The sequence below is a fragment of the Nannobrachium achirus genome (assembly GCF_963921795.1).
Source record: "Nannobrachium achirus genome assembly, chromosome: 22".
NCBI lineage: Eukaryota > Metazoa > Chordata > Actinopteri > Myctophiformes > Myctophidae > Nannobrachium > Nannobrachium achirus.
In genome coordinates this window covers 29,905,028-29,922,261 of record NC_137829.1, presented here as the reverse complement: position 1 = coordinate 29,922,261, position 17,234 = coordinate 29,905,028, and the positions used below count along the sequence as shown (strand labels likewise).

Genomic DNA, 17,234 nt, shown 5'->3' with positions numbered 1-17,234 from the left:
CTGTCTGACGTGACCTACCACTGCCGGATGCACCCACGCACACGCGCACACACGCACCTCATCCCGGATTGTATAACAGATTTCTTAAGCCCGGTTCACAATGCAACATGCTAGCCCAGATGATCCTTTTGCCGTCCTATAACCTAAAAGCCTAACATGGGTTGTGACAGCACTGAGAGTAGAGACGTGCTACAGCCAATCAGAGAACAGGACAGGTGGCTTGTTTGATTTAATTCACACATTATTTTCTTTTATATAATTAAAAGACTGTTTGTCTGTCTGGATCAATCCAGTGATATAACTTTAATAATTCTCGTGGGCGAATCCAGGTGTGACAGAACACTCTCAATGGAGCTATTGTAGTCCAGCCTGAGGATGCAGTAGCCTAGACTCCGAACCTCTTCAGGCGATAAAAGCAATATAGTTGCAAATTCTTTATCCTCACGTGCGTTGTGTCCCACTTGAGCTCCTCTTTATTGTGTACTTCAAGGAACTTGTGTACTTCAAGGAACTTTAAATCCCTGCTCCCTCAAGCAAGGAGATGAGGATTAGATTTGAGTCTGGAGGAATCAAGCAGGTTAGACTGATTGTAGTCCGAGCATTTCAGGCAAAAAAGTGTGCGATTCCATCAAAATACTGCACAAACTGGCCGGACTATAGTAACATTGTGTCACATATGAGGAAATGGCATATTCGGGACAACCTTGGTAGTAGGCTAATAAGGCTATGCTTTATTCAAGCCAAACGAGACACTCTATTTGGTGCTTTATGATCCCACAGGGAATACTACAATTTGTCAATCAGTGTCATCACCGATAAACACACTTTTACTGCACTGTTTTTACAGTACAGTAAAAGTACAGACAGTACAGTATACAGACAGTACAGTTCAGTGATAAAAGGTCAAGGTCACAAGCTTATTTAGAATAATTTGACCTTAGAATTGTAGTAAGCTACTTTGGTGTCATATACTGTATCTGAAGGCTAGTGAAGTCACTGATCTACAAGATGTACACACAATTTGTAACACAAGAATTTTGCCTATACTGTGTAATACTGTGTAGAGGAATAATTCTAGAATCAGTATCGGGATTTAAAGGGATATTCCATTTAAAAAAACTCTGCCTTGCATGGGTCTGCCTCCCCAGGCTCAGGGCCTCTCCCCACACACACCCATTGTAACTTCAAACTCCATTATATTTTTTTCTGGTGACTCATACTACCCTCCTAATACATGAGCAGGCCATGTTTTTTTTTCGATACAATTTTTCATTTATTTGTAATAATTTTAATTTTTCAAATTTCCCCAAAGAATTATTAAAAATAAATGAAAAGGGTTATTGAGAAAACACGGCCTGCTCACGTATTAGGAGGGTAGTATGAGTCACCAGAAAAAAATAGTGTGTGTTTTTAATGAAGTTTGAAGTTACAATGGGTGTGTATGTGGAGAGGCCCTGAGCCTGGGGGGAAAGATAACATTTACATCAAATATATAAATATTAAAAACTGTTCAGGGTGTTCATAAAAGCCTGATTAGATGATAAAGTGACCAAAATGATCTGTAGGCTTGAACTTAATTAGCATTTTTACCCAAGGGTAAAAATGGTGCCTGGGTGCCTGCCTACTCCTGTATGTCGGAGTTAACTTAATTATGTACTGTACATGATGTCATGGTCATGATGTGGTCATATGATACTGTATATAGGAGCTACGCTGATCAGCATACATGACTGTGCAGAGCTGCTACCAGTGGTGCTTTGGGGTTTTCTTTTCAGGGCGGACGGTCATTTATTGACGTCACATGCACCAGCGCCTTTAGATGTGTGCGTGCTAACTAAAAGTTTGCTTTGAACAAATCTCATCTATCACAGTATTGGAGCCAGGTAGCCTGAGACACGCACAATGCACATACAGTCACCGCTGGAAACCTACAGTAGGTGTTAAAGTAGCCTATCCATATGAATAGGGGGGTATGTGCAAGCCCACCACTCACTGCCTGCCTGGTAAACCTGTTATGCGAATAGCCATTTGATTACCATGGTTATCACTTGTATAGCTACACATTTTTAAAGTGACAGTTTAAGTACTTTCTAATACCTCTAGAGTGACAGTTTAAATTAAACATTGGCCAAATTGACAAATATTATGCAGAAATTGTGAAAATAGCCAATCTACATCCTCTTGAGCATGTAGATCTGCTATTATTATTAATTTAGGGGGTTGTGTCCTGAAAAGGTTGAGAACCACTGCATTAATCCATTTAGGCCTGGGGCCGATTCTAAAAATGCCTTTTAAATCCGGCCAAGATTTTCATTAAGAAAACAAATGCAATTCATTAATAAAAAATAGAAACATGTAAGAACCACAAAATGTACAGTCAATTGGATGAGTGGTTTGTAAAATATGCATAGCCTCCTTGGAGTGAGCTAAAATGTTGGCAAACTTGGAAAATGGACATTAATATAAACGTGATTTTTTGGGACGTTTTGATTAATTATTACACAAAATAACAATACAACAATTGCAATATCTGGTTAAATTTGTATAATTAAGAAACATTGTCTGTATGTTATGCAAATCATGTTGCAGGCCCATGGTGTGGCAAACCACCAACATGGTAGACCCCTGAACAGTGTTTATGCCAAGTTTAGTGTGGATTGGAGCAACGGTGTGCCTGTGGCAGCCAGGGGCCCCTGGGAGCCACATTGGGCCCCTTGTGTTGCTATTATAATGGCCGACCCCTGAACGGTGTTTGTTCAATCAAGTTTAGTGTGGATCGGAGCAATGGTATGCCTGTGGCAGCCAGGGGCCCCTGGGGGCCACATTGGGCCCCTTGTGTTGCTATTATAATGGCCGACCCCTGAACGGTGTTTGTGCAATCAAGTTTAGTGCGGATCGGAGCAACGGTGTGCCTGTGTCAGCCAGGGGCACCCGGGGGCCACATTGGGCCCCTTGTGTTGCTATTATAATGGTAAACCCTTGAACGGTGTTTGTGCCAAGTTTAGTGTGGATCGGAGCAACGGTATGCCTGTGGCAGCCAGGGGCCCCTGGGGGCCACGTGGGGCCTGTGGTGTTGCTATTATAATGGCAGACCCCCAGAACGGTGTTTGTACAATCAAGTTTAGTGTGGATCAGAGCAACGGTGTGCCTGTGGCAGCCAGGGGCCCCTGGGGGCCACATGGGGCCCTTGGTGTTGCTATTATAATGGCAGACCCCTGAACGGTGTGTGTGCCAAGTTTAGTGTGGATCGGAGCAACGGTGTGCTTATGGCAGCCAGGGGCCCCTGGGGGCCATATGGGGCCTGTGGTGTTGCTATTATAATGGCAGACCCCTGAAGAGTGTTTATGACTAACGTTATTCACCAAAAATGCTATGTCATTGAAATGTTCATAAAAACATGTATGTGCATTAACAGGACTCTGACACCCAGCCAATCAGGTGCTTCAAAACATACACTGTGTGTGAATATTCATGAGCTTGTGTATGAACATGCAGTAGCATTACACAACCTATGGGGGCGCTGTTCAGACACAAAAAAGTCGGGTGTATGTGTATTAACAGGACATCAAAAAAAAAGGTGGATTTGGGCTCTCTACACCAATAGAAACACTTCTGCTATTTCAGAATTGTCCATGAATTAGCAGGACACCAGTCCTGTCCTGCTAATCCAAAATGTCCTGTTAGTGTGGTGTGTATTCAGGCCAATTGTCCCGTTAAACCACATTTACCAACACACACACACACACACACACACACACACACACACTGGACTGTTCTGCCAACTATCTGAGTCATGTTTTAAAGCTACAGTAGTGGTAAACACAAACACAATATACACGCACATGCATGTAAATAAAACATACACAGCATGTGATGCACGTACACACACTCACACACACACACACACACACACACACACACACACACACACACACACACACACACACACACACACACACACACACACACACACACGTTACGGTCTCACACTAGTTAGTATTCTCAGTACTGATCCACTGCTTCCCCAGCCGTGCGTGCGTGCGTGCGTGTGTGTGCATGCACACACGCCGCATGTGCACGGGATGTGTTATGTAAGCTCTGTCTCTGGGGATGGGGAGAGAGAGTGAGGGAGAGAGAGAGAGGGAGAGAGAAAAAAAGAATGATAGACATAAAATAGAGATGTTGTGTCATCAGCACTTCCTGTTTCATTCCCATGATGCTGTGTTATTATTGTTACTCGTTTACTGCCACCACTTTGCAACGAGGTTAAACAAGGCGGCTTCCACAAAACTGTGAAAAGTGATGACTCATCACTAAACCCTAGTTTTCTGTGGCAGTTTTTAACCCAAGGAATGTTTTTCGTGCAAAACAAATGCTTTCAGAATTCAGAATGATGAAAACCCCCTAGTTTGACCCCTCACATGCTACTTAAAGCATATTTATTTTGGTGTGTTTTATCCTGTATAGCTAATTTAATGGGACCCCAACTTTCAGCAGCTGTCAAGGATTCTCCTAGGGAAACTGAATTTCAGTCTTTGTGAGATGTGTTACTAGCGACCTTTACAAACACATTGGTGAAGACATTTTTTGGTAAGGAATTTATTTTAGGGTTTGACACTATTTCTAAAGATATCCCCTGACTATTAGTAACCCCTCGGGTTGAGAACCACTGCTTTAAGCCAGCACTGGGTGTATAACCGGTCTTTTCCCACCTAGAATAACACGCCAGGTTGACAGTGATGAAGGATCACTGTTCTGGAGACACTAAATTGTATATTCACTGATTGTATTCATTGACACACTTGTATTAGAACCCCCTCTACTGGATAGTTATGGTAATTAGAAATTACATAATTCAAACAAAGAAAAGGAGAATAATCCATGATTTATTTTTGGTTTATTATTGTGTGTGTGTGTGTGGCGTGCGTGCGTGCGTGCGTGCGTGCGTGCGCGCGCGCGCGTTTGTGTGTGTGCTGTAGGTCGTTTCCGTCAGATCGAGGTCTTGACAACGGTAGCTAATGAGTTCTTCCAGCTGTACAGGCAGGTTTCTGGAAACCCGGTCCAACGCATCGGCTCCCGGGACCAAGGTAACCAATGTAACCGCATCCTCCCAAAATCCCATGTTGTCATTATACTCTAGGTCAGGGGTGGGCAACTTTGATGATGGAGATGGCCACTATATTTTCACACTCGCTCCAGAGGGCCACAGTGTATATACAGTGAAAAATTGCAAAAATAGACGATCTACAAGCTCAAATGCGTCAGACAGTGCGTTTTTCTTTTGAAAATCGCAATTTTCTTTGGTCACAATAATGGTGAAATGAGATGTTAATGTCGTCCCATCCCTGCGTGTGTTCCTAGGACGAGAGGAGGGTGGAGAGGAGAGGGTTGGAGGAGAGATGGGGGGTCCCGGGGAGGCGCCGGTGCCTCCTATGAAGAGGAACAGCTCTGCCCTGAACGTGGCCCGGATCCTCAAGAAGACCATCACCAAACACAACCTGCTGAGCCAGCCCGTCCCGGACACACCCACTGCCCCCAGCCACGCACACCCAGGTAGGGCTGTCGCAGAACATTCAAATATGGACCCTATTCACGCCCCGCCCACTCAGCAAATTTCTCAGTAAATTCCTGACGTGCTGACGTCAGCTTTGAAGGGGAAACTAACACAGAAATCACTGGACTTAAAGCCAACAAATCATTATTTCGAACAGTAAAGTAAATTATAATGCTTAGTGCCTTTTACTATCTTGTGTTCTTGATCATGCTAGCCGTATGTTATACTTTACTATTCGGAAATTGCATTAAATTTGTGATTTCTGTGTTAACTCTATGGGCTTTTAGCAGGGTTTACCCTTCAAAGCGTCACTTCAGCACCAGGAAGTTGCTGAGTGGGCGGGGCGTGAATAGGGCTAATTCTAATATCAAAGGCACTATTCGACGGTGTTCACTGAAGTTGAATCCCATTTACCGCTATTGAAAAACATCGACTTTTGGGGTTGTCTGCCACGTTGTCCTTACCTTTTAACGTGGGCGCGTGCGTGCACATCATGCACGATCTCTGCATAGATCATGCACCAGGCGTGTGTACACCGATCACAGCTTCCAAACAAAAGAAATGCCATTGAAAAAAACGCTTCCATCGCTGAGCTCCGTCTACTAGTGTTTACATGATAGCTAGCGTTAGCTGCGCGCCATTCCTGCCCCCGACCGGATACGGAAACCATATTCGGCGCCGACCGGAAATGAGACCGGAAGCACTTTTTCGTAGGTGATTAGAAACCGCTTAGCGATAAACAGCGTTTATACTTTTAAATGTTTTATAGCGATTAAAGGACCAGGTCACCTCTGGGACAACCAGATCTTATTTTATTGTTGTGTGGGACCCGATCAACACAATCCTGAATTATGTTTTGTGTTCAATCTGTGTTTTTAGATATGTTAGTATTTCAGCATGCTACAACTGGTCATATGATGCATTTTGCATCATATGACCAGTTGTAGCATGCTGAAATCGGCTGAAATACTAAAATATCTAAAAACACAGATTGAACACAAAAAATAACTCAGGATTGTGTTGATCGTGTCCCACACAACAATAAAATAAGATCTGGTTGTCCCAGAGGTGACCTGGTCCTTTAAAGCATATTAAATTATTGGGTTTATCGGGCCTGGTGGAGAGGAACATAGGCTTTCTCTGGATTATCGGGGTGAGGCAGTAAATGAGTTGTAAAATTGTAAAATTGGTTAATGCTCTATACTGGTGTCATGCATCATAATCTAGAATAGATGGACAGGGGGGTCCGCGCGCATAGGGTGGATTTATTTTCGCCACCTGTTTAATCTTTATTGAAGGGTATATTTTAAGATTCTGCCAGATACCAAGCTGAAATATGTTCTTGTGGGGTTAATTTTTAATGATTTCTTGCACCTACCCATTCACGTACTATACAGGACAAAAAGACCCCCCAAAACACTTCTTAAAGTAGCATGTGAGGGGTCACAAAAAACTAGTTTTTTTTCATGATTCTGAAACCATTGCAAGCATTTGTTTTGCACGAAAAACATTCCTTGGGCTAAATTTGGACACCCCCAAAACTGAGAAAAGTGATGACTCATCACTTTTCATCACAAAACATGAAAGGGCTGTTTTTAGCGCTACACAAATGCTTGCTATGGATTCAGAATCATGAAAAAACCCTAGTTAGACCCTGCACATGCTACTTAAAGAAGATTTTTTTGGGGGGTCTTTTTTTCCTGTATTGTATGTGAATGGGTAGGTGCAAGAAATCATTAAAAATGAACCCCATGAGAACATATTTCAGCCTGGTACCTGGCAGAATCTTAAAATATACACTTCAAGGATTAAGAAAAAACAGGTGGCGAAAAAGAATCCACCCTATGCGCGCGGACCCCTCTGTCCATCTAGATTCTAGACTATCACGTCTCCCGGAACTAATTACCAGTGGGAAAAACAGCGGCCAGCCGGCAAACTCCATGTCATGATCAGGGGTTAAAGTTCTCCGTCCTGGGGACGGATTTCCGTCCTGAGGAGTCCCTAGGGGCTATTCATGAGATCAATGGAGATTTGCAAAAAAAATAATAAAGGGAGTGGGGGGGTGTAGCCATGACCGCGATGTTAATAACATGACCGAAATCGTCAAAATGCAGCATAATACTTGCTAGTCAAGTCAAGTGATCTCCAAATTACAATGCATCCCTCCCGAGCGAATTATTTTAAAACATCTATGTGACTATGTATGTATGAAGATGTGCTGCTCAGATGTGCAACAGGCTGGCCGCTGCCGCTGCCCAAGCAGCTGCTGTAACCTGACACCATTCACACCAAGTCAAGGTCCAAGCGTTAGCCATTAGCCTCAGTTAGTTGGCTTAGTTTTTAGCCCTGGTGTGTGGCTGACTGGCTGTGTTTTGTGCATGACGTGCAGATGTGCAAGCTCATAATGTGTACTTCGGATTTTAACGGTGAAGTTATGGAATTCGCTCTGTATGGATAGCAGTGTCCAAAAGATGAAATCACGGGAATAATGGAAGTCACAGGAGTTTTACACCATGTAAACAGCAGGTAGGCTATGGCTATCTAAATATGTGTTTACAGGGAAGGCAGCAGTAATTGACAATAAACGGTTGCTTACATTCTCTTGCATTAAAATAATTAACTGAACACTTGTTATGTTTGCCAATCAGAGATTCGGGGGGGTTTATTTGTCACTCACAAAAGTTATCCATACAGATGCTAATTCAAAACTTCGGGGCAGTGTTTCATTTGGGACCGACGCAGCGTAGCCTATCATGATTGGTGCTCATGGCTGTACTAGGCGGAGGTTTCTCCACTACGTGGGCAGTGTTTCTCATAACATTACCCACGTGTGGTGGTTCAGTCAGCGACAATATGGAGCGGTTGGTTTAGTTGTGAATGAAGACTCGTCTCGGACGTGCTTAGCACAGTCAAAAACAAATGGAGGTGGCCAGACTCTATACTAATGCAGCGAACTAACTGCAGTACTGTATAGCATCCCCACTTTGTTTTAACATGGGTAGATTGTTTAGCTTTGGTTGGCCGGATGAAACGTTTGACACAGAAAAGCCATTCAGGTCCCTGTTTCTGTTGGGTGTGCAACAGAAAGCTATGTTATGGCATCAACGGTAAAAAGATGCTTTTCAAACGGCGGCGCAGTGGCGCCGCGTGGGGGGGGGGGGGGGTTATAATTTTCCGTCCGTCTTGGGATTTTTTTTTGCTTTAACCCCTGCATGATGGAGGAAGAGCCAGCTAATGCAACTGTCACTACTAGATAGAGAAAAAAAAGAAAATATATATATATATATATATATATATATATATATATATATATATATTAGGGCTGGGACTTTAACTGATTAATTGCGATTCATTAATTACAGAAAATTAATGCAATAAAAAAAATGTACATATTTTAATCGCACTTCGTTTTTGCACCACAGAACCTTCAGTTTCGGTAATACCGATCATAGCGATGCACCAACCAAGAAGAGACAACAAACGCAAAGGGAGAAGTAGCCGATCAGAGCGCTTTGCTTGGCCCAGTGGATGCGAAATTTTGATTTAAAAAACTCACTCGTTGATTCACTCGTACAACAAAATGTGTTTTACTTGAAAAAAATGCTTCTCGGGTCAAACATTAATATGCGATTAAAATGCGATTAATTGCGATTAATTAATTACAAAACCTGTAATTAATTCGATTAATTTTTGTAATCGCATCCCATATAATATATATATATATCAGGGTTTCCTGCAGCACTTTACAGGCCAGGCGCCCCGCCCGGCCAGAAAACCCCCCCGCCCCCCCAAGGGTCTAAAAAAAATTTTTTTTTCAAAAAAACTCCAACAATGTACTAGGCATGATCGCGATCGCGAAATTGCATGTTTAACCCCCATACCAACCCTATCTTTCAAACATGGCAGCCATGTTTGTTTACATTTGAAGAAAACATAAGGGCTGGTATCTCCTGAATGCCTGAACGGATTTCCAAGCGGATTTTTTTGTTTGAAAGCTGTGAAAAGAGTGTACATGCATAGTGCATCATCTGTGCACGAATTGTGGGCACATTCATGTGTTTTTATAGGGCAAAAATAAGAATTAATATTAAAAATGAAGTGAATTAATTACTCGAATTAATTAATTAATTATCCAAAGTTTTCGGCGCACGCGCTTCATGACATCCCCCATGGTCAAGACTTTTTCCTGCAGGAAACCCTGTATATATATATATATATATCCTGTCGATTCAAATACTTTGAGGTTGAATAATTCGAATACTAAAAATCACTATTCATGAATGCCCTACACAGGACACAGCAACAACATGGCCCTGGTCAACGGTCACGCTATGCATAGTACCACCGACAGCAGCAGTACCGACGCCCACCACAGGGGGGGGCCCCTCCGAAAGGACAGCTGCAGCCTCGCCACCGTCACAGAGGAGAGCAACGGCTCGTCCAGAGAGGAAACGGAGGATCTGACAGACAACAGGTACAGGACAGACGGACAAAAGATTGTACTTTGTGATACAAGCACCAAATTTTGCACAAAGTTTCCTCTGGACCTACTTTTCCCAAAAAGCACGGCTAACCACTCAATTTATTTAAAAAAGGGTTGGGGTCCCATTGACTTTCTATACAGTAAAATAATACAAAAAAATTAATCTGTTTTCAGTAGCATGTGAGGGGTCAAATTAGGGGTTTTTCATGGTCCTGAATCCAATGCAAGCATTTGTTTTGCACAAAAAACATTCCTTGGGCTAAAAAAGGCCCCACGAAACTATGGTTTAGTGATGAGTCATCACTTTTCACAGTAGTGTGGGGGCTATTTTTAGCCCAAGGAATGTTTTTTGTGCAAAACAAATGCTTGCATTGGATTCAGGATCATGAAAAACCCCTAGTTTGACCCCTCATATGCTACTTAAAGCAGATTTATGTTTTTGTATTATTTTACTGTATAGAAAGTCAATGGGACCCCAACCCTTAAAAATAAAAAATGAGTGGCTAACGTGCTTTTTGGGAAAAGTATGTCCAGAGGAAACTTTGTGCAAAATTTGGTGCTTGTATCACAAACTGAACGATTCTTCCAAAAAATAGAACAGGGGGCACCAGTGATTAGACGATGTTATTAAAAGCTGTCTCCCTACAGGCCAGAAGACCGACCCATCGAGGAGGAGGAGCCCCAATCAGCCAGTCAGACGGAGGAACGACCACCGTCACCCAATCAGACAGAGGACCAACCACAGTTGGCCAATCAGACAGAGGATCAACAGCTGTCGGCCAATCAGACAGAGGATCAACAGCTGTCGGCCAATCAGACAGAGAGAGCTCCGCCCTTGCTCCACCCTCATCTCACTCAGCTGCGCGCAGAGACCAAGGACTCCTTTGAAATGGAGGAGGTATGCTGGAGGTCAAAGGTCTTCATCACACTTTATATGTATCTCCGGAAATAACCGATCTACAAGTTCACAACGTGTCGCATCCTATTGCGTGTGTGTGTGTGTGTGTGTTTAGGTGCTGAGTAATGAAGATGAGACACGCACCTCCTCCAGAACCAGTGGTGAGTTCACCCCCCCCCCACTGATGTCTGGGCTGATTTAAAGTTTAGTTGGATAAGGAGTAAATAACTAAAAAAATAAAAATAATAGAATCAACTTTTGTCTTATTGCATCAAAGCCTTATGTAAGCATTATGTAAGCTAAACAGACAAACAGTGTACTTCCAATTATCTGTAAATCTTTGTACAGCAGCTGTCTGATTATTACATTGAATATAGAGGCTTGGTTGTTTGTGGATAATAATACTGTACATTTCATTTTGCGTGTGTGCGTGTGTGTGTGTGTGTGTGCGTGCGTGCGTGCGTGTGTGTGCGTGCGTGTGTGTGATACAGGGTTGATAAGGACAGTCAGTCAACAGTCGGACAGTAGTGGCTTTGCTGAGGAGCCATCTACTGACTCCAACAGCTACCTCAAGGTGTGTGTGTGTGTGCGTGTGTAGGGCTGTCACAATTATTACATAATCGTCTTATCGCAATTATTTGACATAATCGTGATTATTTTTCATAATCGTCATAATCGTGTCCATGTTGAAAAATGTTCATATATATTTTTTTAAAGTAAATAGTGGAAATAGCAGATCTACAAGCTCACAACACGTCACATCGCGACGCGTTGTGAGCTTGTAGATCGTCTATTTCCACTATCAATGTGCTTTTTTACGTCTAAAGTTGTCAAATATGTCAGTCATTTCTTTGCATATTTAAGTTATGTGTCATATCTACCATGTGCAACTTCAAAGGCTAAAAGCCAAACAGAAATGTAATTGTCAACAACAAAAACACAATTAAATCGTTAATCACAATTGTTTGAGTTAATCTTCATGTAAAATGACATGTCCTGCCATTGGCAGGGCATTGGCAGAAATTTGAGCTTGTAGATTATCCATTTTTGCTATTTGTATGACCTTCTCTAACTTCAAACTTTAAAGGACAACTTTGTTTTTTTACAACAAGGGTTCATATTTGTCTCCACCAGCCGAAGGCATGGTGGAGAGTATGTTTTCGCCCTGTGCGTCCCTCCGTCCGTCCGTCCGTCCGTCCGTGCGTCTGTGTCCTCCAGTTTGTTACCAGCTAATCTCCGGCGGCGTTGGCCCGGTCGCTGCCAAAATGAGCACACACACTCCCTGGATGCCAATTCAGAACCTCTGCCCACATTTTTCAAATGGCCCTGTTCTAGCGCCACCATGAGGCCGATGTTTGCAAAACACATTTCTGTACACTATTAGAGATTTTGTCCACAAATCCTACAAATCGGTAGACAGTATGTCATGTGATCAACATGGATCTGTCCGATTTTCCATATTCTATCCTGATTGGCTACAATTGGCTTCCAAAGTTTGCAGGATTGCTCCATTTTGAACAAAATGCCTCAAATCATGAACACAGCGTGCAATCCTGGTGAAATTGGGCGCACACGTTCCCACTAGGCCGAGGAAGAAATGCCACTTCAAATTTCTCAAATCATGGTGGCGCTATAACAGGGCAATTTGTGTTTTTTACCTTTAACTCCACCAATAAGTGGAAAACTTTGTATGCACACTCCCTAGAGGCTAAGGATAAACCTTTACCCTGCATTATTCACATTTGCCTTTTATAGCGCCACCAGGAGGACAACTTATGTAAAACACAATCTTTGCTATTACTCCATCAGATTTTCTCCAACAATCATGCAAATCAGTAAACAGTATCTCTATAGTCATGTGATAAAGTCTGATCCGTCTGATATGTCATATTCCATCCTAATTGGCTAATATTGGCTTCCAAAGTTTGCAGGATTACTCCTTTTTGAACAAAATGCCTCAAATCATCAACGCAGCTTGCGAGTACCGTGAAATTTGCCACACATATTCCTACTATGTCAAGGAACAAATGCTACCCTTTTCACATTGGCCTGTTATAGCGCCACCAGCAGGTAGACTTTAGCAAAACACATTTTTGGAACACAATGACTCAAATCATGCATGCAGCGTCTGACTGCCATGAAAGGTCTAAGATTGGCAAAGAACACATGCCACCCTTTTTACATTGGCCTATTATAGCACCACCAGGCGAGTTTTCAAATAATTATAGTGGAGTAAAAGTACAATATTTGGATCCGAGATGTAGTGGATTTGAAGTAAAAGTACTGAAAACTGGAAATACTCAAGTACAAATACCTCAAAATTGTACTTAAGTACAGTACTTAAGTACATTTACTTAGTTACTTTACACCACTGAAAGGGACCATAATAATCTTAGTGAATTGACAAACCTCGTCAACGAAATTACTCTAATGAATCCATTTAGGCCTGAACGCAAATCTGTGTCTCTTTAGATTTGAACCACTTTAACCATTATTTTATGCTTTAACTGTTAAAAAATAACAGATCTACAAGCTCACAGCGCGCTGCAAGCTTGTATATCTGCTATATTTTTTTATTTTTAAATCGTGAACATTTGTGCAAGTCTTTGAATATTTTTCACCCGATTCTATAAATGTCTCCTAAATCCTTCTTCTAAATCAGTGGTTCTCAAACTTTTTCATGTCAAGGACCCCCAAAATGATATGTATTTGGCTGCGGACCCCCAACTCAAAACATGTTGTTCCAGGGACCCCCCAGAAGCAAATATTTGAGTTACAAATGTTCGCTTTTAACAGTTCTACTGCCATATTTAATATTTATTTATTTTTGCTGGTGCCATCAAAAAGTACCTTTACCTTTTGCGATATATAGAAAATTATCTATGGATTACTTCCAAACATAATCGTTTTCAGTGGACACATGTATGTGTACTGTAGCCAAACTGACGGCAGGGGGCTGCCTTATGCAATGAAGTGAAATGGCCCTCCCCTCTTTCCGTCGTGTAGAAATGCATAATCTAGATCAGGTCCACAGACCACAGGAAGTGAATTGGACATCCATTGATGTTTACGTGTGGTGAAGATTTGAAAGCAGCATTACGGGAGATGTTTTTACTGTACACACCCGCGCGACCCCTCATGAGCTTACAGTCATCAAACAAGGTAAAAGAACGGCCGTTCGTATTTGCAACGCGCCGCCGTCAGAATTGGGACGAGCGTTAACGTTCGAAGCGGTAAAATAGTTAAAATGATATATTCAGACTTGCAAAAAATAATATCTAGATTTTTTTTTAAATAGCAGCGCTGTGAGCTTGTATATCTGCTATTTTTTCAATAGATAAAGCATTAAATAATTCTTAATCCAACCTATCCGGCCAGCAGGTGCAGGACAGCAGTGACAGTTGCGACAGCGAGACCACTGTGACCTCTCACGCGTCACATGACCTGGCCACGCCCCTCGCCACGGACCAGCCGGTGTTCCAACAGCTGGCCGACACCCAAGAGATTCTGGAGGAGTCACAGGTGCATGCTGGGACGTGTGGTTCTTCTGAGGAGGTGCATGCTGGGACGTGTAGTCCTTCTGAGGAGGTGCATGCTGGGACGTGTAGTTCTTCTGAGGAGGTGCATGCTGGGACATGTGGTTCTGTGGAGGTGCCGGGTCAGACTGGGCACACCGGAACCCCGTCTGAAACGCAGCACACCCAGGTTATTATATTTCACATTTATTTGGCTTCGACTTCATTCAAAGTAAAAAGAAAAACAATCTTGTTTATTTTTTATTTGTTTTTTTAAAGCGGAGTTTCTAATACTTTAGACTTAACTTTAGTTAAGTTTTTATTCTTTGAAAAGTAAGAATTCGAATAAGAGTCAGGTTTCCTTATTTTAATGTAATATCGAAGCATAATCTTTCTACTTTTGAAGATTTCTTACACGCCAAAACTAAGGAAATGTTTGTTTTGTTAGTTTTGTAAACCTACAACAATACGGTCTGTTAGTTCTCATTTTATTTTTTAAAGTGATCCCTGACTAATACGACAAATATGCATATTATACATTATAATTATCCTCTATAACTACAATGTAAAATTAAAAACACCTTAATTATTTTATTTCTTCTAGAAATAGCTAATCTTTCACTCAACAGGGGAAATGCCCCGGGTTAGATCACACATGACATTTATGACATCATCAACTTGCGACGGACATTTCCCCTATTGAGTGAAAGATTAGCTATTTCTAGAAGAAATAAAATAATTAAGGTGTTTTTAATTTTACATTGTAGTTATAGAGGACAATTATAATGTATTAAGGCATATTTGTCGTATTAGTCAGGGATCACTTTAAGGCCTATTTAATTTTTTATTTTATTTCAGTTGACTAAAATGTTTTCTATTTTCAGTTTTAAATTCTAAATGTCACCATTTAGTTGCAGAGCGCCCAGTCCACAGCGGCACCTGAGGGCTCTGAGGTGGAGGCTGAGGGTTCCGGGTCGTCAGCCCTGCTCGTCCAACAGGCTGAGAGTTCCGGTTCCGGGTCTTCAGCCCTGCTGGTCCAACAGGCTCTGGAGCGAGCCAAGCGCTACCACAACTCCCTGACCCTCACCCTGCCAGGGAGAGGCAGAGGAACGCCCACCCTGCGGAGGTCCATGTCTCTCCCCTCCTCTTCCCCCGTCTGTCCGTCCAGGTAAGGCGGTGGTTCTCAAACTGTGGGTCGGGATTGTTTTGGGGGGGTCCTCAGATGATTCATTTAATGTGCAACATTATTTTCACAGTAAAACAGGGTTTTAACAGGGTTTATGCACATTTCTGTGCAATCTAAGGATTTTTCAATACCCCTAACATGACACATTCAAGCAGAAAATAGCAGATCTGCTATTTTCACAATAGAACCGTGTTATACAAAATGTAATGCCTCAACTCTTAGTGCTCGTCAGGGTGGGGGGTTCCCAGTTAAAGTATGATTATTTTGGGGGTTCCCAGTTAAAGTATGATTATTTTGGGGGTCCCCAGTTAAAGTATGATTATTTCGGGGGTCACGGCCTGAAAAGGTTGAGGACCACTGAGGTAAGGTCCGTCTGTCAGACCAGGTAAGGCCTGTCGCAATTCACCCTCTGTCAAGGCCCGCACCTCTTCACACCCATTGGTTGCTGTGTCTTGGTGGGACACTCCATCCACTGCCATTTTAATTCAGTTGCTTCGTATTGTTATTCTGTGTGTTCAATTCTAATTTCAAACTTGATTCCAGTAAAATAGAGCTGCTCAGTGGCAGTATAGTGACTCAGCATGTTTTTAAATGTTTTTATTTCTCCAAGAATTATGTTTTAGCAAATTCAACATAAAAAAGGCGGTACCAGGGCGGGACAAGGCAGATAGAGCCTGCTGGTTGGTCAGTCAGGGACCAACCAGAAGGCTAACAAAGGGTACCAGAGCCTTGTATATAGAGAGTCATGGGGGCATGACTCTCTATATACATAGCTGAATGTTTAGGGAGCCCGCCTGGGGAACCAGAGCCCCTGGTTGTCCCAGGTTCCATTCCAGGCCAGGGTAGCAATGTGGATGTGTGTCCCTGAGCAAGCCTCTTAACCCCTAACTGCTCACATGCTCCTTGTGGGCAGTGAATAAGGCCTAACAAAAAAATGTGTTGGTTTCCGGTTGGCGACCGACCCTATTAAATACGTGCGACCCAGATGATTTTATTGGCATTTGGAGTGAAAATAAAAAAATAAAAAAAATTAAGTCAAAATCCGACTGAGTCGTTCAAAAACGTCTTACAAAAAATATATTTGGTGCGACCACATAGCCCTACGCGGGCTACACTACGAAGGGCGCACACTCTGAATTGGGAAGCGGCTCTTGTATTCCTCCAAACACACACACACAAGCGCACACACAATCGGGGGACAACTACGTTGCCACTCAGTCAACAACAACAGCGATGCTAGCAAAATTAGCAGCCCATCCACCAGTACAGCTGAGCCCTGCACAGCCACAGAGAGACGTGAGATGGAGTCGAAACATTTATGACAGCGTGGCATTCATCTGAAAGACTGTACGGCAACAGCAACAGTGCTTGCGGACCCCATCGTGTCTCTCTGGGTTATGGTGCGACTGCGGGCTAACGGCTCAGCTCTCTGTCGCTCGCTCGCCGAGCTGTGTTATTTTGTCAAATCTAAGCTGGAAAATCTAACACTTCCGGTAGCCGATCTTTTCAGAATAAGATATGTTGTGCTAGCCGCAATAAGACTTCCAGGCGGTGGTCATTTTCGTAATGCAATGATACTTCCAGACGGTGGTCGACTT

At 42.6% G+C, this 17,234-nt stretch overlaps 1 protein-coding gene across 3 annotated transcripts in view; it reads left to right on the top strand.

Annotated features, from left to right (window-relative positions):
• The window catches only part of itprid2 (ITPR interacting domain containing 2), a 76,210-nt gene that overhangs the window by 45,966 nt on the left and 13,010 nt on the right, over nt 1-17,234 (top strand). For 2 of the 3 annotated variants that reach the window (XM_080752456.1, XM_080752454.1), the window contains exons 11-18: nt 4,980-5,087; nt 5,362-5,553; nt 9,848-10,028; nt 10,686-10,935; nt 11,051-11,096; nt 11,427-11,509; nt 14,314-14,640; nt 15,362-15,618. In XM_080752456.1, the coding sequence (XP_080608582.1) occupies nt 4,980-5,087; nt 5,362-5,553; nt 9,848-10,028; nt 10,686-10,935; nt 11,051-11,096; nt 11,427-11,509; nt 14,314-14,640; nt 15,362-15,618 (1,444 nt within the window). The remainder of the gene's footprint in view (nt 1-4,979; nt 5,088-5,361; nt 5,554-9,847; nt 10,029-10,685; nt 10,936-11,050; nt 11,097-11,426; nt 11,510-14,313; nt 14,641-15,361; nt 15,619-17,234) is intronic. The other variant, XM_080752455.1, reaches the window with a different exon arrangement.